Genomic DNA, 23,863 nt, shown 5'->3' with positions numbered 1-23,863 from the left:
GTCCTAAAGCACTTTCAAAGAAGGTTATTTGTAAAATGCAAATAAAAATGATTTAAGCAAGGAAACTCCCTAGTGGCAGCGGGGCCCTAAGCAGCTGGTTAGTTCACTTATAGGGAGGGCCGGCTATGCCTATAGCGCATGTGTTTGGACTGGGGAAAACCGGAGCACCTGGAGGAAACATGGAGAGAACATGCAAACTCCACACAGAAATGCCAACTGACCCAGCCAGGACTCAAACCAGCGACCTTCTTGCTGTGAGGCGAAAGTGCTAACAACTGAGCCACCGTGTCGCCAACAATTTATTAAGAAAATTTAAAATAAGTAAATTTAATTAAATTTAAAATAAATGAATACATACAAAAATACAGGGGATATATATATATATATATATATATATATATATATATATATATATATATATATATATATATATATATATATATATATATATATATATAAATGAAAGAAATTCACATAAGAAAATTATTCCAAAATCGCATACATCCTTATAGATTTTTATTTTTAAGATCTTTTGGGGTTTCCATTAAAACAATTGATTAACAATTATTCTTAATACAATGCTTAAGATCAATTTTAAGTAAATAAATCTTAGGTTTATCAGTGGACCATTTTTGCTTGTTTGTATAGCATTTCCCATACATAATCATGAAATTAGTAATCAAATTTAAAATAATCAAAAATGAAACATTTGTGAAATACGTCAAAATAAAAATAGTGCGTCATCCTGAACTGTACGAGCAACAATGTGATTGACATCTTCACTGACCAATAGAAGCACAGAAAACCGCCCTCGCACTTAGGCGCCAGTGCTTGAACCAATAGCGGAGCGAGTAATTGAAACAACGCGGCGGCGGAGAGATCACTGATTTGCTCCGCTCACAACTTGGGCGGGTCACTTAAGCTTCTGCAAGATCCTCGCAGCCATTTTCACGAAAATGTTGCGGGCGCCATGTCTGTGGAAGATCCCGAAAAAGCCTTCGATTACAAACACAATATTCTGCGTCTGCAGTCTCGCACCAGGGCACCTGTGAAACCGCCGGGGACATAAACAAAGCTGAGGGTATCAAAAGCTGTGTTGAGACAGCCGTTAAACATGAGAGCGGATATAATGTCTGTTAAGCGTCTCATGTGTTGTTGAGACGTGTAAACCGTGAGTTTTTCCTCCAGACTGTCAGTTATATCAAAAGCTTCAGCCAACGAGTGACTGATGCTCCTCACTCTGGTTTCGGAGAAGGGCCAGTTCCGTTTCCAACCATCATGGCTTTTGTGAGCCTCTTCTCCAGTCCCCCAAGCCCCGCACTTGACAAAATCATGACAGACTGTGAGCTGACAGGGGAAGAAAGGTCGAGTAAACATGTTCTTATCTGCAAATGCTACAATGTGCAGGTTCATGTGTGTGAATGTGAATCTTTTGACACCTATATCTTGTTTTTATTTTTGATTTTTTTTTCCAACGTGGAGTATGTTAGGCTTCGTGTTCGTTTCTGGACAGGCCTCCTTTCCCCCAGTTCACTAAGTAGTGCTCATATTTTCCTGCATGCACGTACAATTTACTATCTTGTTGCAGAGGAAAGCAAGCGACACTGCTTGCCTTTGTCAAAATTTCATCTCTTGTTGCGCTTTATTTAGCTGATTTTTAAGAACGTGAGTTCTTGTAGAAGGTGTAGTCTGTTATATTAATGGTAAAAAGTCGTTTTCAGGCTTTTGAATATGTAAATAATCACTAGGCGTATGTTGCCCCGCCCACTCACGTTCAGTTTGATCGCCCCGCCCACTTGGTTAAGGAAAACATGTCTGATAGGGATTCATGACAGGACTGTTGAGCCATTGAAAGTCATGTGTTGAGCTATTTTAATTATCAGCCACTGATTGGAGGTTAGAAGTCTGACAAGTTTATATGCTCATAGATAACTTGGCATCAACATCTTAATATATTTTTTCGTTCATTCTTGATGTGCACATTTCATCATCACAATTTTTAATTTCTTAACATACCTCACAGGGTGTTGCCTTTTTTTTTTTTTTGACAAAAACACTGATGTTGAATTGGTTTTTTAAATCAGCATTCACATCTGTATAGGTTTTAAACCAAATGTGAGTTTGGCACACCATTATAGTTACAATTGACATCGAAGAGAAAACTTTGTGATTAGAGTTCGCCAATTTTTATTCCCCTTTATGCATTCCTGTTCATTTTTTGAGAGGAAAGCGAGGGACGCTGCTCGTCTTTGTCAATTTCCATATCTTTTCTCACTTCTTTGCAGTTTGCACTTTTATTTCATCTGATTTTTAATGACGTTTAGATTTTGTAGAAGGTTGTCGTTGGTTATTATTATATTTATACTAAAGCTGCGTCCGAAACTGCCTACTACTCTGTAGGTACTGCATTTGAATTTAAATGTACTACTCGGTTGTTAGAAAAGTACGTTCTATACAGTATGAATGTGAGCAGTATGAATGGAATTCGGATGTACCATATCCGCCATTTTGTCATCACGTGACCTACCCGTGTCAGTTGCGTCGCTTCACTCTCATTTATGAATTCTCTCGCGATGCATTAGGGGATACCACAGCATGCATGGGATGCGCACTTCAGAATCTCCCCGGAAGTAGTAGGTCATCCTTGTACTTCTCGCATACTGATTTTCGAATTCTATAAATTCGGACATACTACTCGGCTCACATACTGTTTTTAGCGTTCTATATAGTATGGATGTATGCGGTTTCGGAAACAGACTTATTGTAATATAAATTCAGGCTTTTGAATATGTAAATAGTCACTAGGCGTATGTTGCCCCGCCCACTCACGTTCAGTTTGATCGCCCCGCCCACTTGGTAAAGGAAAACATGTCTGATAGGGATTCATGACAGGACTGTTGAGCCATTGAAAGTCATGTGTTGAGCTATTTTAATTATCAGCCAGTGATTGGAGCTTAGAAGTCTGACAAGTTTATATGCCCATTGATAACTTGGCATTAACATCTTAATATATTTTTTCGTTCATTCTTGATGTGCACATTTCATCATCACAATTTTTAATTTCTTAACATACCTCACAGGGTGTTGCCTTTTTTTTTTTTTTGACAAAAACACTGATGTTGAATTGGTTTTTTAAATCAGCATTCACATCTGTATAGGTTTTAAACCAAATGTGAGTTTGGCACACCATTATAGTTACAATTGACATCGAAGAGAAAACTTTGTGATTAGAGTTCGCCAATTTTTATTCCCCTTTATGCATTCCTGTTCATTTTTTGAGAGGAAAGCGAGGGACGCTGCTCGTCTTTGTCAATTTCCATATCTTTTCTCACTTCTTTGCAGTTTGCACTTTTATTTCATCTGATTTTTAATGACGTTTAGATTTTGTAGAAGGTTGTCGTTGGTTATTATTATATTTATACTAAAGCTGCGTCCGAAACTGCCTACTACTCTGTAGGTACTGCATTTGAATTTAAATGTACTACTCGGTTGTTAGAAAAGTACGTTCTATACAGTATGAATGTGAGCAGTATGAATGGAATTCGGATGTACCATATCCGCCATTTTGTCATCACGTGACCTACCCGTGTCAGTTGCGTCGCTTCACTCTCATTTATGAATTCTCTCGCGATGCATTAGGGGATACCACAGCATGCATGGGATGCGCACTTCAGAATCTCCCCGGAAGTAGTAGGTCATCCTTGTACTTCTCGCATACTGATTTTCGAATTCTATAAATTCGGACATACTACTCGGCTCACATACTGTTTTTAGCGTTCTATATAGTATGGATGTATGCGGTTTCGGAAACAGACTTATTGTAATATAAATTCAGGCTTTTGAATATGTAAATAGTCACTAGGCGTATGTTGCCCCGCCCACTCACGTTCAGTTTGATCGCCCCGCCCACTTGGTAAAGGAAAACATGTCTGATAGGGATTCATGACAGGACTGTTGAGCCATTGAAAGTCATGTGTTGAGCTATTTTAATTATCAGCCAGTGATTGGAGCTTAGAAGTCTGACAAGTTTATATGCCCATTGATAACTTGGCATTAACATCTTAATATATTTTTTCGTTCATTCTTGATGTGCACATTTCATCATCACAATTTTTAATTTCTTAACATACCTCACAGGGTGTTGTCCTTTTTTTTTTTTTTGACAAAAACACTGATGTAGAATTGGTTTTTGAAATCAGCATTCACATCTGTATTGGTTTTAAACCAAATGTGAGTTTGGCACACCATTATAGTTACAATTGACATCGAAGAGAAAACTTTGTGATCAGAGTTCGCCAATTTTTATTCCCCTTTATGCATTATTGTTCATTTTTTGAGAGGAAAGTGAGGGACGCTGCTCGTCTTTGTCAATTTCCATCTCTTTTCTCACTTCTTTGCAGTTTGCACTTTTATTTCATCTGATTTTTAATGACGTTTAGATTTTGTAGAAGGTTGTCGTTGGTTATTATTATATTTATACTAAAGCTGCGTCCGAAACTGCCTACTACTCTGTAGGTACTGCATTTGAATTTAAATGTACTACTCAGTTGTTAGAAAAGCACGTTCTATACAATATGAATGTGAGCAGTATGAATGGAATTCGGATGTACCATATCCGCCATTTTGTCATCACGTGACCTACCCGTGTCAGTTGCGTCGCTTGACTCCCATTTATGAATTCTTTCGCGGTGCACTTCAGAATCTACTTAGCAGGTCATCCTTGTACTTCTCGCATACTGATTTTCAAATTCTATGATTTCGGACATAATACTCGGCTCACATACTGTATTTAGCGTTCTATATAGTATGGATGTATGCGGTTTTGGACACAGACTAATTGTAATATGTATTCAGGCTTTTGAATATGTAAATAGTCACTAGGCGTATGTTGCCCCGCCCACTCACGTTCAGTCTGATTGCCCCGCCCACTTGGCAAAGGAAAACATGTCTGATAGGGATTCATGACAGGACTCTTGAGACATTGAAAGTCATGTGTTGAGCTATTTTAATTATCAGCCAGTGATTGGAGCTTAGAAGTCTGACAAGTTTATATGCCCATTGATAACTTGGCATTAACATCTTAATATATTTTTTCATTCATTCTTCATGTGCACATTTCATCATCACAATTTTTAATTTAACACTTCTCACGGGGTGTTGTCTATATATATATTTTTTGTCAAAAACACTGATGTTAAATTGGTTTTTGAAATCAGCATCTGAATTGCTTTTAAACCAAATGTGAGTTTGGCACACCATTATAGTTACAATTGACATTGAAGAGAAAACTTTACGTAACTGGATCAGTGTTGCCAGATGTAGCTGACTACTATTTTCACTATGTCATTTTTTACCCGCAAAAATAAATTCAAAATCGCCCAATTGGCAACACTGAACTGGATTTCAGTCATTTTATTTCATTTATGCATTACGGTTCATATTTAGATTTTTCAGAGGAAAGCAAGTGACTCTGCTTATCTTTGTCAATTTTTTTCATCTCTTTCATCTATTTTATTTGGCTGATTTATAAGGAGGTTTTTTTATTTTTAAAGAAGGTTGGAGTTGGTTATTATATTAATGGTAATAAGTCATTTTTAGGCTTTTGAATATGTAAATATTCACTAGGCATATGTTGCCCCACCCAGTCATGTTCCATTTGATCGCCCCGCCCACTTGGGAAAGGAAAACATATCTGATAGGGATCCATGACAGGACTGTTGAGACATTGGAAGTCGTGTTGAGCTATTTTAATTATCAGCCAGTGATTGGAGCTTAGAAGTCTGAGAAGTTTATATGCCCATTGATAACTTGGCATCACATTTTTAGTATATTTTTTCATTCTTGATATTGTGCACTTTTCATCATCATAATTTTTATTTTCTTAACACGCCACAGTGCGTGTTGTCCTTTTTTGTTGTTGTCAAAAACACAAATGGGAGTTTGGCACACCATTATAGTTACAATTGACATCGAAGAGAAAACTTTGTGATCAGATTTTGACCAGATCTGATTTTTTTTTCCCCTTTATGCATTATGCCTGTTAATTTTTTGAGAGAAAAGAAAGTGACTCTGCTTGTGGTCAATTTTCATCTTTTTTTCCCACTTGTTTGCACTTTACTTAGCTGCTTTTCAAGGACGTTTGGGTTTTGTAGAAGCTTTTGGTTGGTTATTATTATATTTGTAGTAATTGTAATACATAATCAGGCTTTTGAATATGTAAATAGTCACTAGGCATATGTTGCCCCACTCACAAACCATCTGATTGCCCTTCCCACTTGGCAAAGGAAAACATGTCTGATAAGGATTCATGACAGGATTGTTGAGACATAGAAAGCCATGTGTTGAGCTATTTTAATTATCAGCCAGTAATTGGAGCAAAGACTCAGAAGTTATGTTCATTATTCATCAAAATTGTAATATTTCTTTCATTCTTGATGTTGTGCACTTTTCATCATCACAATTTTTATTTTTTAACACGTCACACTGCGTGTTGTCGTTTTTTTTTGTGTCAAAAACACTGATGTTGAATTAGTTTTTGAAATCAACGTTCACATCTTGGTTTTAAACCAAATCACAGTTTGGCACACAGCAATTGACATTGAAGAGAAAACTTTATGTGACCAGAGTTATAATTTCTATATGTTTTCTTTTATGAGTTCCTGTTCATATTTTGCATTTTCCTCACAAATATTCCAACACCGTGTCATTGAAAGGATGATTCATTTCAGTTTTTCTTTTAGGACTACTTGTTGACCGTTTTTTGTCATGTTATTTTCCCCAAAAAATCTTGAATCGATTAATTGAAATTGAATCATGGATTATGTACTCAAAACTATATCGGCCTTGAATAAACTATTTATTAAGTTAGGTAACCGATCACAAATTCTTTTGCCCCATTTTTTTTTATTTAAAGATCTAGGCCATTTTTAGTGACTTTTTGACCTGATTTCTGAACACTTTCTGATCTAGATGCATTTATGTTGCCACTTTATAGTGACACCATTGCAAATATGGTCAGCAGTGATGTATAAAAAACACAGCATGCATTATTAAATAAAGGATTTACTGGCTTGGCCTTCACAGCATCAGGATGCAAATACATTTTCATTGCATCTCCAAATCATGTTAGTTTCATATTACAATTAACAGAAATTTAGCACCAAAAATTTGCCCATGATTTTAGTGCGTATAAATTCAATATTAAAAAAGTGAAATATTATTGCATTTTGTTTCTATTGCCCTTTGCTTTTCCCAACTAAAAACAAAACCGAAGGTTAGACATCAGTCCACCAATCTCACATACAAAGTAACTAAATAATCCCATATGCAAGCATTGACCTATATAGAAACTTTTGTCATTTTGTTTTTTCAAACATACACCAGGGATCACAGTGCCATATTTTACAGTATGTAAAGGCTGTTTATTTAGCTCTGCTACTCTGCTATGTGTTTAAATCCCATATAAATTGGTTCCTTCTACAGTGTCATGGCCTACTTTGCAAATCTGAAAGACCTTCAGAGTCTGTGTTATGGTGTCCTTGTTCTCACTCCAGAGTTTATCACTGGGGAACTTAACACCCAGCAAAACAAACATATTGGGTGGATTCCAATCTAAAGGGCTCATCCCTATGCCCTAATCCCTTCAGAGTGTCCTCCTGAAGGGATTAGAGCATAGGTATGAGCCCTTCTGAATTGAGTGCAGTGTGTGACTCCAAACAGATTTCCTGCTCGAAGGATAATTTCCAGAAGTGTCCATTAGTTGTATTTTTTTAAACTCCCTCATTCTGAAGGGCCCTTCAAAGTGGCCAATTTTGATCGCTTTGGTTTAAATTACAATTCGATATGGCGACCTTAATTTATTTCACTCCGAAGTACCATTATAAGGGCAATATATCTCGCTTGGAATGCACCGACTGTTTTTAATCCAATAAGAGTGTGCAGCTCCATTTGTTTTGCATTGGACATTAAAGGTGATCCCCATCATTATATGGCTTTTTAAAAATTTAATTATAAAATTAATTTATTATAACTTAATATTAATGTATTATTGAATATATACAATATTATAAAAATCAAAACTATTATTAACAAAAGGAGATTATAGTCATAGCTAAAGTTTTATATGTACTGAAGAGTATGTGAGTGGTGTTTTCTCATGCAAACTCCATAATACCATTGCAGGGTGTTCCCTGGCTCAAAATAAGGTGGAGGAGTTATCCTGATAATTAATCTTTTTTCTGCTTGAAACAAGTGCATTTTGTATTATCCTTGTAATCTTATCAAATAATACATTATCCTTTTTAAAAAGGCTAACATTAAATGTAATTCAATACAAGACCAGTGCTTGAGCATCACTACGGGATCCGTCTGTATCCGTGATTGCCTGCTGGATTTTCGTCAAAACATGGAGGTGGTACAAAATTTGGTGGAGGTGCCGTGGGCGCTTCGTAATTCTCTTTGCAGGAAAAGCCCTGTATTGTATTGTGGGTGTTTGCCAGTGCATTGCTATACAGTTATTACAGTCGACAGTTTTAGGATGTACTCTGTGGTTGTTAGTGCTATGTGGTTGGTTACTTCCTTGCAAAAGTCTTCAACATTTCATAACAAACCTCTAAATCTGAGATTGAGAAGTAATAATCATGCTTGCCTTTCCAAACACCATTAAATACTGCTCACTTGATTGTTTCTTCTAATGTGTGATAATGATTTTATTTATTTAAATTGCTGTTTTTCCTTTATTGCCTTTTTTCCTTTCGCTGTACAGCACTTTGACCAACTGAGGTTAGATTAAATATCCTTTAGAAATAAAGTTGAAGTTGTTTTTTTGTTTGTTTGAATTTAGTTTTTCGATTTATTCTTTTTGTGAATGAAATTCTCAAGCATTTTAAAATTTATCTTACAGGGAGGACGGTGAATTGGAAGATGGAGAAATAGACGATGAAGGCATAAGCATAGAAGAAGTGAAGGAAATCAAGGAAGAGTCTGAAGAGTTTGATAAAGACAAAGAGAAGGGAAAAGAGAGGGAAAAAGATGAGAAGTCACACCGGCATTCCCGAAAACGACACAGGAAAATTAAAGAAAAGCACCGGTCAAAGAGAAAGAGGCGAGACCGGCAAAAGGTAGGTTTTGTGGTGCATCTATTTTAATGATTATCCGTAGTTTTTTTCCCCGTTTAGGCTTCTGCCAGTATCAGATTTACTTGTTGCGATTTAATTGCTGAAAATTATCACAATATTAACCTAATCTGCAAAAACGCTGACTTAAGCAGTCAAAATAACCAAAAAAGTACTAAATTATATTGCTTTATTGCAATTGATTAATTATTCCAATTATAAATATTTTTTTCACAGTATTTTGAAGCGCTCATTACTTCAATATTGTGTATGTTCTTTATCATGAATCAAATTGAATGATTGAGTCACACTAGGGTTTCATTTGTTAATGTATTTACTAACGTTGATTATGAACATTAACATCCAAATTCATGGTTGTTAACATTAGTTAATGAACTGAATTAACATGAACTTACAATGAACAACTGTATTTTCATTAACATGAACAATTAATAAATGTATCGGTCATTGTTTGTTCATCTTAGTCAGTGCATTAACTAAAACCTTATTGTAAAGTGTTATCAATGATTGAATATTTTAGGCCTTTTTCTATTATTTTCCAATGCAGCATCACACTCCGTCCAGTGGCTCCAGTTCAGACAGCTACGACTCCGAACATGAACGTCAGGACAGACGTAAGAGCAAGAAGAGCAAATTAATGTATCGTGATCACGATGGAGATTTTGCACAGGTGAGTTTAGGGTCATTAAAATTGCATTATCAATGGCATAGTATACAGTATTATTATGATATTGACTGCAAAAAAGTTACCTTAACAGGTATAATAACCAAAAATACTTGGCGTATAAATTTATTGTATATAAACACAGTCAAAAAATCTTGCTGGCTTTTATTTTAGATTATTTTTAGATTAATTAAATAAGCTTTTTTAGCCATCTCAACTTGCGTTATTATGTTAATATTAGTTAAAAATACAACAGAATTTTATTAATTATTAACTTAAATATATAAATCACAACTTGTAATTTGATTACAACTACAATTTTAATGCGTTATTAAGCGTTAAATAAGAAATTTACATCACCTATGATTGTTTTAGTTTTCATAGTTAGTTCAGTTAAAATAACAACTGTTAACTATTGGAAGTTCTATCCAGCAACATCCTTATACACAGTCACATCATTTTCGGTCAGTTTTTGTAGCATGTAGTAGTCCAGGTTAACATGTATGAACTGTTAAGCTAATAAACCAATTTAGTCACCAAGCATTTGGGGCTGTGATGAAAATGCAAATGCAATGGGGACATTTTTAAAAAGCACTCTAAAATTTAAATAACTAATAATTATTCAGTGTATTTTGAAGCGCCTGTGTTATCAATATCATGCAGGTTCATTATTACAATTAGGGATGGACGATGTATCGGTGGCCATATCATTATCAGCCATTAAATGCTATTTTAATGTTATCGTTATCGATCCGATATCAAAATTAGGCTGATATCTTTAAGCTGATAGATTATGCAACTGTACAGATCTGCTCGCGCATGCGTTAGCAGAACTTGTTCAGACTTGTCCAGTGCACTATAACTGAGCTTTCCTCACATTGTTTATTTCTTCAAAGTCTGTTCTGTTTTGTGTAGTTCCGCTGTGCGTTAATAACTCAGTAAGTTACCATATTATTTATCATTTTAGATATGTTTAATAGAATGTCATTGTGTATTTTGGTTTAAATCACCTCTGGAAATTATTACGTGTAAACACATTAGCAGCGATAAACACTCTAAAGTTGCTAAAACAACTCGTTGGTTTGTTTGTAATCTAATATGATTATTTGTTATCAATGTGTTGCTTGTCATGTGTTGTTGATGTAAGATTGTATTCAGTTTGATTGGCATATTTATTAGGGATACCGGTACCAAAAAAAATGCAGAATCATATCGCTTTGAGAGCCAGAGTATCGCGATACTTTTTTAGTATCGGTATATCGTGCAACACTATTGGCCTCCAAATATTGAGTAATTGGTTATGGATATCGGCCAAAAATCCATATTGATGCATTCCTAATCACAATATATTGAAAATACTGAATTTCAGCATATGTCTACATAATTACTCTGTCTATTCATGTCTCCAGCGGGAAAATGAACCCACAAAAATCCAGAGATCAGTGCAGCATAAGAACAGTGATTTGGACAAATACAGTGACTACAGTGAAGAAAAGTATGATTATGATGATGAGGACGATTACTCTGAGGAGCTGTCCAAATACAAGCATGCTAAAGAGTCGTCTGGTCATGGTAAAGGTGGGACACCTAAAGATCAGTCTAAGAGATCAAATATAAAGGGACAGCAAAAGCAACAACAGCAGCAGTGTATGTTTGTTACTTAAAAATATTATAGATGGGAATTAAATGGATGAAGCTCTAAATCTCGATGATGAATACATTATTTGCATGCTATATAGTTGGTGGGCAGCGTGGCAGAGGTCGTGGTGGTGTTGTTGGCAGAGGACGAGGAATGCTGAACAAAAATAAGAAACTGAAGGGCAAGAACTGGGGCAGAGGCCGTGGTCGAGGAGGAGAGCAAATTGGAGGAGATGTGGTAAGAAAATCTCTCTTTTTTTTGGATTTACTTTTGCTCAGTGTTGGGTAAGTTACTTCGAAAGATAAAGTATTACTAATTACCTTATCAACATAAAAAATTCACATAAATCTCAACGCATGGGCAATAGAAATTAAATGCAGTTTAACTTTTTATTAAATTCTATTCAATTTTCAATCATTCATTTTTCTTCGGCTTAGTCCTTTAATTATCAGGGGTCGCCACAGTTGAATGAACTGCCAACTATTTCCGGTATATGTTTTACGCAATGGATGCCCTTCCAGTAGTACTGGAAAATACATAGTACTGGGAAATCTAGCCAGCAGCTAGTTCTCTGCAACTCTCACATGGACTCTCACTGCAACTCTTACAAGTAGGGCTGCGCTCGGTCAGTACCTGGATGGGAGACCACATGGGAAAGCTAGGTTGCTGCCGGAAGTGGTGTTAGTGAGACCAGCAGGGGGCGCTCAACCTGTGGTCTGTGTGGGTCCTAACGTCCCAGTATATTGATGAGGACTCTATACTGCTCAGTGAGTGACGTCTTTCGGATGAGATGTTAAATTGAGGTCCTGACTCTCTGTGGTCATTAAAAATCCCAGGATGTCTGCGTTCACACCGTTCACACCGAAAGCGGTGAGAGCATCAAAGGTCGCTCTGGCTACCCTGGCAACAACACTGCCTGCCTTCAGCTCCAGTGGCGAGAGCGTAAAAATTCGCTACATTGATCTCGTATTTAAAGGGGTCGTTGCAGCATATCATATCAGTTACATTCCCACATAAAACATGCTTTCTAGCGTGAAAATGTTGCGCACTAGAGATGCGCGGATCAGCTGAAATGACACCCGAATCCGTGGCTTCATACTAATCATCCACCCGCCCGCACATATAGTTTTATCTGATATATGTATCCGCACCCTATCGTCAATTTAATAATTTAATTCTTTGTTTTAGGCATAATGATAGGTCACCGTGGATATTAACAGCAGATTCAGTGAATTTATCTGCGCATCTCTGATAGTAAAATAATATGTTAATCTTAAACGTTTTTTTAAATGAACATGAAGTTTGTCTTTAGACAACATTTTCTTCATTTTCAAATAGATACAGAAAGTAAAAATAAGACATTTTAGCTTTTACAGATACAGGAACAAGAAAACAAAAAAGGTGCCACTTCTGCCTAAATGGCAGCTATGTTGTGTTTACTTGGCCTTTTTCTTCGCACTGTGCCAAAACTGAATAGCATCTACTGTGCCTGGATTCGGGCGATTCCACCTCGCCTCCAAAACACAGCCAGCTGCACTGAATGAGCATGTGGTGTGGTATACTGTATTCACATCAGTAACTTGCCAGTAACTTTTTTTAATGCATGTTCCTGTAAGAAAACATTGCAAATAATTGGAAATCCGGCGAACGCAATAATGAAACCCTTGGGAACAACTGTGGTTGGAACCAAAGTTCACAGTGACTTTGTTGTCTGAAATCCTCTCAAGCGGTGGACTTCTACATTCCGATTGCTTGTCGCCAAACTGCGTCATAGCTCATTACCATAAAGTTGACTTGATTTCAACTCTCCTCGGCGCCCACACCGGCAAAGACGCGAGTTTTTTTTCTGCTAAATATTTTTTCTGCTTTACTGATTTGTTTTATATAGAACTTGAATATCTGTTATTTAAGTATTTAAGTATATTATATAGGATTATAAGTATGTTACAAACGGTTATTTTGTAACTAATTGCACTAAACACTGCTTTCATCAATAAAATCTCATGGTAATCATGTTGTGTTGTCTTCATACAGGACTCTAAAGGTCCACCCATTTTCCAGAAAAAGCGTCCAATCATGAGTCAGGAATTCATTAATCAGCATACGGTTGAACACAATGGAAGACACATTTGTAAATATTTCCTCGAGGGTAGATGCATCAAAGTAAGCTTATTCATCCTCTTTCACAAATATTGATTATTATTGACAAAATGTGCATACTCTTATTGAAATGTGATCTTAATGCTTTACAGGGTGACCAGTGCAAGTTTGAACATGATAATGTTGTTCCAGAGAAGAAGAAAGAACTGTGCAAATTTTACGTCCAGGGATACTGTACCAAAGGAGATATTTGTATATACATGCACAATATCCTTTTAAAACAAGAGTATTTTGAGAGATTGACAGTGAGAAATATTGTTACATGATTTTTTATCCAAAAAAGCATATGTTTTATCTTATTTCTCCTTGACCCTAAAGTTTACGTGAGTATCCTTGCAAATTCTTTCACACCGGAGCAAAGTGTTATCAAGGAGACAACTGCAAGTTCTCCCATGAGCCTTTAACTGATGTCACCAAGGAACTTTTGGATAAGGTATGAACTAACTTGTGACTGAACATTCAGTTTCCATACAAATGCATGCACTAGAATATTTAAAATATGTTGATTACTTAGATTTTTTTTAAAAACATACCTTCAAAAATCTTTACCTTTATGAGGTTCTTTGTTTTGACAGCACAAAAGAAGATACTTTGTATTATTGTATGTATTATATATATATATATATATATATATATATGTATGTATGTATGTATGTATGTATGTATGTATGTATGTATGTATGTATGTATGTATGTATGTATGTATGTATGTATGTATGTATGTATGTATGTATGTATGTATGTATGTATGTATGTATGTATGTGTAGAGGTGGGCGATATGACCTAAAATTAATATCACGGTATTTTTCATCTTTTGAACGGTGACGGTATAATATCATGGTATTACTTTAAATAGCAAAATAATATACATCTCAAGGAAGAACAGACAAAATAACTTCTATTACTCTTTAAAAGTTTTGGTTTGGGTCATTGTAAATGCTCAGTCTCGTTATAAGCTGATCTTCATTTCTCTGTGTTTCTGGAATAAAGCAGGTGAGTCAGCCGCACCAATTTATAAGCAGACAGAGCAGGATTCTCATGATGACCACCAGCGCAATTCCGCTCTTTGTTATGAGCTGTAGTTTCAGTGTAAACTTAGTAAAGGCGAGTTTCTTTGGCGATGATGTGTACAGTATTATACTTTATATTTAGCGGACATTTGCGCTGAACATGCGGTGAATGCAACGCATCGAGATTCGGGCACCTTCTCCGAAAACACTCGATTGATCTCAGCTGGCGGATCAACATTTACCTCATGTTATGATCGCTGTCATCTAAGCCATTATTATTATTATAACTTTAGGTGGGGTTTGCAAACCTGTGCACTTTTCACTCTTCAGCCGTTTGCATTTCCTGCAGTAACAAAAGCTCCCTGTTATCTGACAGCGGGAAGCGTTGAGTGACTGACAGCTAATATGAACCAGCAGCAGGGTAGAGCGATTCAGCAAGTTTTTAGAGAAAATCAAATCAGATTGCACTACAACCATTATATTCAGACACAAAAATGCTCCCAAATATATTATGAGGGCGCATAATTACATTTCGGGCGCTCATGTATATATATGTAAATATATATGTAAATATATATATGTAAATGTATATATGAAGAGTTCAGATGCAAAAACCTCTGAAGTACCATCTGAAATTGTCTTCTAATGTTAGTATTTTTCTCAGGCTCCTATGTCTTGATTCAGTATTTTCACTTTGATTGCAAAGAATAGGTTATTTTCAACACTTTTAACATGAAATAACTAAACAATCATAAGAGGCTAAGAAAAATGCTTATTATAGAGAAAAATTCCTGATGGCACTTAGAGGTTTTTGCATCTCTCTCTCTCTCTCTCTCTCTCTCTCTCTCTCTCTCTCTCTCTCTCTCTCTCTCTCTCTCTCTCTCTCTCTCTCTCTCTCTCTCTCTCTCTCTCTCTCTCTCTCTCTCTCTCTCTCTCTCTCTCTCTCTCTATGGTGAGTAAATAACAATTTGGGGTGTGAACTATCCCTTTAAATTAAGTGTTGAAAAGGACTTTCATGAAATGTTAAATAACTAATATAAATAACTGTCAAGTTCCAGGGACACTGAATTGTTTTAGATAAACTGCCAGTAGACAGAAGCATGCGTTTTAGCATTTAAAAAAACTATTTAATGTCATGTTCAATGAGTAAATCATGCATTAAAAATCGAATTTCTCTTGCACATTATAGATCTTAAATACAGATGAGGAAACTGTCCATGAAGACGAGCTTGAGTTAGAAAATCTGAGAAAACAAGGAATTGCCCCCCTGCCTAAACCCCCTCCAGGTGTTGGATTATTACCCACTCCTGGGCCTGGAAGTCCCACAGATGGAAGCAAGAAGATCCCTTCTCTGTTTGAGATCAAAGTTCAGCCTACTGTGGACTTGGCACAGAAAATCGCTCTAAGGTACTGTTTACAATTACAGATTGAATCCTGTTGGAAGTTCCCACAGTTCATGGAATTTTTGGAATATCATGCTATTTTAGTAGGTCTATTTCAGGCGTTGAAAGCACTTCTCAATTTTTTAATATAGCTCTGTTTAGCACCCTTTGTTATGCTTAAACCGTATCCTTACCTCACACGACGTGACAAGATTCCAACAACAAGCAATGAAGCTGTTTGCACCAAACTCGATACAACACAACAGAAACATACTGTAGTCATAGTCCTGTGACTGTTTGTATATCATAGTTTAAATACTATAATCATTAACTTAAATTTCAGCGACTGCTGCCCCAACAAAATAGTAAGGGTTATAATTTAATTAATGAATATTTAACAAATTAACATCATTAAAATTACATGGGCTGAATGAATGTTTGCTACTTTTATTTATTTTTTTAAGATCTGAGGTGAACTATCTGTTGCTGCTTTCAGTAGTATGGCAATAAATGTGACGACAAATGGTCTTCGAACTCGCATTGGGAGCATTCATCACTGAATAACTAACATAATCTGTACCTGAGGTGATCATTGTCACAGCAGTTTAAGCTGTTGTTTTGCCCGGTAACATCGCAAAAATAAAAATAAAATAGAAATTCTAAAATTGACATTTTTTGGGATGGTTAGGACAAAAATGTATATCGATATCTTTTATCGTGTGTGGACTATTTTCAGCTTAATTTTTGAAGTTTGTTATGCTTAACAATAGGCAATCCCTTTAATCAAATGCAGTCACCAGATTGTACCGGCTAATAATATTAACGATAATATAATATTAAGTGCTTTGTCTTCAAAATGACTACTTCAAATACTAAGTGTTAAAAAGCGGATGACAGAAAATCTATATGTAAAATTTGTAATACTAATACAGATCTATCAAATATAGGAGAGCGAGCATTTCCATTTCTCAAAATCTGAGGTAAATTATCAATTGTTTTTCTAATTATTTTTCTACTTGTGCTAAATTATATTTATGCTAAACCATTGCTATGAATATTACGCTTTTTAGTCAGTGAAAGTCAGTGTGTAAAGTCAGAAGAGTATATTTTGAACTTCAGGGTTTCCACTCTAATGCTGATGATACACAGGGTAACATTTTGAGCAATGTTGCTGGGCAATTTTAGGAAATTATGCCAAAAATGACCAACCAGGTGAGGCACAGAGTAAATAATTAGGGCAGTGGGTTACAAATATAATACTGTTGGCCATTCTTAAAAAAAAAAAAAAAAGCAAAGCAACATCCCTATGCAAAATTACCCGAAAATATTGCCCAAAAAGTTACCTTATGCATCATCAGCTGAACTTCTGTCATTACTTTTGTTATATTTTTATATCTTCCTATTTTTGGGAGTAAAATAAAAATAGTATATGTTTTTGTATAATATTAAGTTGCTAAAACCATCTTAATATTATACAAAGTGGCCTGTGTTCACATTGATTAGATGACATAGAAATTCAGCTTTTTAGTCAGTAAAACTCAGGGAATTTGTTGTTGCTGATGATACACAGGGTAAATGTTTGAGCAATGTTGCTGGGCAATTTTGGGAAATGATGCCATAAATGGGGAACCAGGTGAGGCACAGGGTAAATGATTAGGGCAATAGGTTACAAATACAATATTGTTGGCCATTCTTAATAAAACAAATTGCGAGGTAACATCGCTCTGCAAAAAGTAACCCTGTGTATCATCAGCATTAAGCCTCATTCACACTATGAGTGACTTGTAGCAGCAAAGCGACAAGCGACTGTTTATTTCAACGGAGAGTGAGTGACTTCCGGCGACCTCCATTTACACGAGTGACAGTGATCGTTGGCGACCAGGTGGGCGTGTCTAGCAATGCGACAAAGTTGAGATTGCTTCAACTTTATGCAAATGAAGAACGACTTTCTTGAGCGACAGCCAGTAGGAGCACCAGTAATGCTCACGTGATCCTCTCTCAGCTCGCTCAGAGGCTGGTTGCATTCTCCATGCTGTAGACCTACATACCACTGCGTTTGCAGCAGGTCGCCACCCAGAGTGACAGGCAGCTACAATATCGATGCTAGTGTGAATGAAGCATTCATAAGGCAAACCCTGGAGGTCAAAATATACACCAAATGATTGTTTCTGAAATTCTGTCATTACATTAATTCTATCTTTAGATCTTCCTATTTTGGGGGGTTTCATTTATAACCTGTTTCATATGCATTTACATTGCAGGCCCAATTTCTACAACAGTACATCGCCCCCTGCTGGACAGTTTCAAGGTGGTCCACCGTTTGGCAGCAGCCCTGAGGACATGCAGGCTGGCAATATGATGTCTCCTCCACCCAATCCTTCCCATTCTCCTCATCCAGGCTCAATAGGGAGTCCTCCACCATCATTCACAGGTCCAGGAATACCCCAAAGCCCTCCATGCCAACCTCCACCCCAAGGCTTTCCTATTCCACCTCCATGCCAGCCACCAGCTTTCCACGGCAGCATGCAGCACATGAGCTGTCCTCCAATCAATCAACAGGGGGCTCCATTTCCACCCATGCCTGATGTGCAAATGAACATGCCTTTTCCAAACATGGGCCAGATGCCCTCAGAATTCTTCAAGACTTTGTTTAGCAGCCAGTCTCTTGCTCAAGGGGGTAGGTCTTCATTTAGCATGAAAAACAAAACCAAGAAACACACATTTGTAGGATGTAGTATAAGTTGACGAACTGGGATGCAACATTGGTGTTTATTAAAAGAAATTAAATACGAGTGATTGCCCTTTCTCTTTCAGCTACAGATGAGGGACCCATGCAGGACTCTCAGCAACATGGTAACACCGATTCCAGTGGCATGCAGGACTTCCTTCCGGCTGTACAGAAGGCTTTGCTTTTACATCTTAACCAGAACAAGCAGGACTCTGACTCTCACAGGGAAGAGGGACAAGGGTCTACACCTTCCAACAGAGATAAAGGTTAGAGAAAATAAACATTTTAAAGGAATATTTGTTTTAACCCTGAATTTGAGACTCACTGGATATTTCCTCTTTACCATTCTCTGTAAACCCTAGAGATGGTTGTGTGTGAAAATCCCAGTAGATCAGCAGTTTCTGAAATACTCAGAGCAGCCCGTCTGGCAGCAACAACCATGCCACGTTCAAAGTCACTTAAATCCCCTTTCTTACCCATTCTGATGCTCGCTTTGAACTGCAGCAGATCGTCTTGACCATGTCTACATGCCTAAATGCAGTGAGCTGGTGTCATGGGATTGGCTGAATACAAATTTGCATTAACGAGCAGTTGGACAGGTGTACCTAATAAAGTGGCCGGTGAGGGTAAATCCTGTATTTTGGACAGATTTAATGCATTTTATCCTCGTCTCAAATCATAAATTTTTCATTTTTATTTTCAAAACATCAACATCCTCCTGGATGTACTTTATCCCTAACATAACTATTAAAACCTTATTATAAACTGTGACCAACTTTTTCTATTTCACTCGTAATGCGACATCTTTACTATATTCTGTATATATTATACTCCATATATTCTGACATCAAAATCTTTCAGATCCATCTCTGTATGCTGCAGGGGAGTGAGTCTTAAAGAGACAGTTCACTCAAGTAAAAATTCAGTCATTATTTACTCATCCTTCACTTAGGGCTGGACGATATGGCAAAAATTTATATCATGATATATTTCTTAATTTCGGTCGATACGATATAATTCCGATATTGATATGGACAATATTAAAAAGCCAGGAAAAAACGGCAAAGAACGCATACAATGGATGTCTGTACCCACAAATATCTGCAAACTGAATTTGCAAAGTCTGTAATACCTCCAGGCTCTTACAACTTAAAAAAAAAATAAAAACAGTACAAAAAAATTTCTGATCACTTTTTATTCGTATTTAGAAACCTTTACAAACAAGAAATGTGAAATAAACTATCACATAAATAAAACTCTCAGACTCAGCTTATTTATATATTTACACATCCTTCACATCCTTCCGTGGCGGCAGGCCTTTTTTACACAGACCTACCAACTACCTGTGGCGTTATTTCAATGATAAATGTCGTGAGCGCAGTATTACAAGTCGAGATCGCATTTATGTAATAGCCTACGAGCATGCGCATCTCTTTGCTTGTGCACCGATTTCCTTTGCTTGTGCACAAAACTTCTTGCATGCTCCCTCAAACATAAGCCGCTTTAAGAGCACGCAGATCTTCTTGTGCGCTCTCTCAAATAAATGCTGCTGAAGTGCGATTTAGTGCGTTTATGTAACGAGTATGTCTCCAACATTTATTAGATTTGCTAGGAATATTTATGAATGTCACCAATAGACCTACAGAGCGGCATTAATGCATCCTGAAGTAAAGTGAAACGGCTATACGTTGTGTTTGCTGACCTCACACATCACGCACCTGTCAAATCAGTCAGTCAGCACGTAACCTTAAAGGGTTAAACAAATGACGCACAGCACTACTACGGTTACAGAAAAGTTCACGCTGTTATAAGTCACTTACCTTTTAATACGTTTTGGTGTGATTATCACTCACTATTATAAAAATATAATGTTTTGAATGAGAAGCTGTAATGTAGGCGGGATGAAATTTGGTTGTGGCGCTCCGCCATGGAAGAATGAATGTAGCGGAAACCATGTATATAGTCAATAATTATTTCTATAACAGTGTTCAGATCATTTAATTCCGATTTCAGTCTCAAAATCTCTATTTATTTCTATGCAATACAAAATCTGTGCTATTTATTTTTAATAAGTGCATATACATTTACAGATGTATAGCATATATATAAAATATAATAATAAAATTAATAATAATAATAAAATTTTAAATAATAATAAATAATATTTGACTAGATAATTTTCAAGACACTTCTATACAGCTTAAAGTGACATTTACAGGCTTAACTAGGTTAATTAGGTTAACTAAGCAGGTTAGAGTAATTAGGCAAGTTATGGTATAATGATGGTTTGTTCTGTAGACTATCGAGAAAAATATATTGCTTAAGGAGGCTAATAATATTGACCTTTAAATGGTTTTTAAAAAATTAAAAACTGCTTTTATTCTAGCCGAAATAAAACAAATAAGACTTTCTCCAGAAGAAAAAATATTCTAAGAAATACTGTGAAAAATTCCTTGCTCTGTTAAACATCATTTGGGAAATATTTAAAAAAGGGGGGACAAATAATTCTGACTTGTATATATAATAATCTAATTATTTACATTACAGTATTCATACATTTCTAGTATTTTAGAAATGGGCCCCTTTTTAACTCCAAGTAAATTATTCTATATCGTTTATATCTTTATTTATATTCATTCACAACAAGTGAGGGTGTGTTCTGTTTATTCCATTGCCTGTTAATGCTCTTCTAACTTCAGCTTTACTTCTGCTGATTAAATTTAGGCTTCATTAATATTGCTTATTTGTGAAAAATATGTTGATAAACAAAAACAACAATAGAGCCAAATCAATATTAATATTGAATAGTCATAAAATAGTAATTCTTAAAAAAAGAAGAAGATGTTTATGGTTTGAATATTCATTAGGGTGTCCATGCTTTAAAGTACTTAAATTTCGGACATATGGATTCAAGGCCTGGAAAGTACTTTTAAAAACTAACATAGGTCCTTTTTTCCTGTTTATTGTATTATTTCAACAATTGTACTGTGCTGCTGTCGAAAACAGAACAAAATATTGTGAAATTCTTTAATTCAAAAATCTAAAATTTGTACTATATCACGGACAACTAATGCACACTTTATTAATATTTCAGAAACCGCATTTGAACCAGTATTGAATTCAACAAATTTTATTAAAGTTCTTTAAACATCACTGTTTATAATGGTTAATTGAAAATTACTTTGATATTTTTAATAAAAACATCAAGTGTAAGTGAAATGTTAAGTACAGTAAGGATTTTCATGGCACTACATATGCTGGGTTATGAATTACAAAGGTGCTTGATTTAAAATGACTGGTGCTTTAAAACGTTCTTCAATCTGCTGTTCATTCAAGAGTGGGAACACTCATTCGAACTCTAATATTTGATTGATTTTTATTTATTAGACGAAACTCCTAACTGGTACTCCAGCGATGACGAGGAGGGCAGCAGTGTAAAAGCAATCCTCAACACGCTCAAGAAGCAAAACGAAATGCTGAAAATCCAACCCAGCGTGGCACCAGCTGACCCAAGACTCCAGAAGGAACGTGTTGTTGACCCTCGAATAAAAGCAGACCCACGTCAGCGTCCGCCAGACCCCAGAAAAGAGGATGCTGTTGGAGACCCCAGGCTTGCCAGAGACCCACGCAAAATAAAACCTTCAGATGCCCCCAAACCTGACCCTCATCATCGGCACCCCTCCGTGTCCCACAAAACACCAGGAGGAGAGGATGATGACGAATGCGAAAGAGAGCTTCGCGAACGTGCAGTTTTAATCCCTCTAGATCCCATTCCCGGAGGAATCCAGCGAGACCCGCGCTGTCAAATTAAACAATTCAGTCACATCCGGGTGGATATTCTCCTCCAGCGTCCGGCTTTTTCTCAAACCGTAATTTGGGCTCCAGAAGACCTCATCCCGTCGTTGATTCCCAAACAGGAGCACTCCATAAATCTGCCGCTTCCACCGTTGATCGCTGATGCGCAATTAAACCGTAGCCTTTCATCTCCACCGGATCACCCTCCATCTGCAACTCTGAGTCCTCCAGATCCACGTTTGGCCGCCGCACGCTTTAAAGAGGGCATCGTGCGGATTGGAAGTCCTCCTGGTAGGAGTGTAGATCCTCGCCATCAAGACAAACCTACAGATCCACGCACTCATAAAACACTCGATCCCAGAATAAACCGCTCCGGAAGTCTAGACTCCAAGCTTCCTATTACAAAGGAAAGTCCAACTGAAAGAGTTGATCCAAGAATACAGCGAGCGTCCTCAAACCAACCGGTTGGTGTGGAAAAATCTGAGAAGTTGCCTCCGTATGCACCACGTCTGGCTTCATCGATGGGTGCTGGTCTTGAAAGCCCGACCACATTGTTAGGGGGGATTAGTTTATATGATCCACGTAATCACAGCTTACTTTCTCCGAAACGTGAAGGCGAAGAGGAACCTAAAAAGTCAGGTATACTAAAGCCGCCGTCTACGAAGTTGTCTCCTTCTCATGGATCGCCTGAAAAAGATGATAAGAACACTATTGAGGACTCTAAGAGCAGTGCAAGTGTTTCGATTCCTCCAGTGCCTACAGTAATGCCGGCGTCTCCTTGTTCTCCTGTTTTGGCGGCAGCTCCAGCAGTGCATAATTTACCCATTCAGGCACTGGCAGGACTGATACGGCCTGCATATACTGACCCACGGCAAAACAAACCTGTCGGCTCCACTGGTGCAAATGCACAGGAGGAAGAGGAGGACAAAGACAGTAAGAAGAAAGACAGGCCTTTAAGGGATGTCTTTAAAACATTTGACCCTACAGCATCGCCATTCTGTCAGTAAACACACTCACACTAAATACACAGCAAAAAAAAGTTATTCGAGTTTCTTAGAGTTTTTGTCTTGTTTCTAGTGCAGATATTTAAAAATTTTTGAATCAAGAAGTAAAAATAATGTAATCTTAAATTTAGTCAAAATAAGTGAGTTCTTCCTTAAAACAAGCTAAATGATCTGCCAATGAGATATGCAAAATAAACTTATTTTTCAAAAGTGAATGAAAAATTATTTTGCTTACTTCATTGGCAGATTATTTAGCTTGTTTTAAGGGGAAAAACACTTTTGACTAGATATATCTGAAAACAAGACAATATTTTTAACTTTTTACTTCTTGATTTAAGAACTTTTT

At 36.7% G+C, this 23,863-nt stretch overlaps 1 protein-coding gene across 1 annotated transcript; it reads left to right on the top strand.

Annotated features, from left to right (window-relative positions):
* Positions 1-943: 943 nt before the first annotated feature.
* On the top strand, positions 944-23,718 carry LOC130239937 (zinc finger CCCH domain-containing protein 6). Its single transcript, XM_056471320.1, has 12 exons — positions 944-1,364; positions 8,903-9,119; positions 9,682-9,804; positions 11,208-11,445; positions 11,538-11,674; positions 13,472-13,600; positions 13,690-13,804; positions 13,921-14,030; positions 15,798-16,015; positions 18,252-18,667; positions 18,805-18,984; positions 22,106-23,718. Exons 1-12 carry the CDS (start codon positions 1,279-1,281, stop codon positions 23,518-23,520), a joined length of 3,384 nt encoding a protein of 1,127 aa, XP_056327295.1. The 5' UTR covers positions 944-1,278; the 3' UTR covers positions 23,521-23,718.
* The last annotated feature ends 145 nt before the right edge of the window (positions 23,719-23,863 follow it).

This window comes from Danio aesculapii, chromosome 13 (genome assembly GCF_903798145.1).
Source record: "Danio aesculapii chromosome 13, fDanAes4.1, whole genome shotgun sequence".
NCBI lineage: Eukaryota > Metazoa > Chordata > Actinopteri > Cypriniformes > Danionidae > Danio > Danio aesculapii.
The sequence above is the reverse complement of the archived record's forward strand: the minus strand, read 5'-3'. Positions and strand labels throughout refer to the sequence as shown.

Excerpts from the sequence above, each read along its gene's own strand:
- LOC130239937 (XM_056471320.1), top strand. The coding sequence starts at position 1,279 with ATGGCTTTTGTGAGCCTCTTCTCCAGTCCCCCAAGCCCCGCACTTGAC. Across the intron at positions 1,365-8,902 it reads GAGCTGACAGGGGAAGAAAG|GGAGGACGGTGAATTGGAAG; the intron begins GTCGAGTAAACA and ends TTTATCTTACAG. Across the intron at positions 18,985-22,105 it reads ACCTTCCAACAGAGATAAAG|ACGAAACTCCTAACTGGTAC; the intron begins GTTAGAGAAAAT and ends TTTATTTATTAG.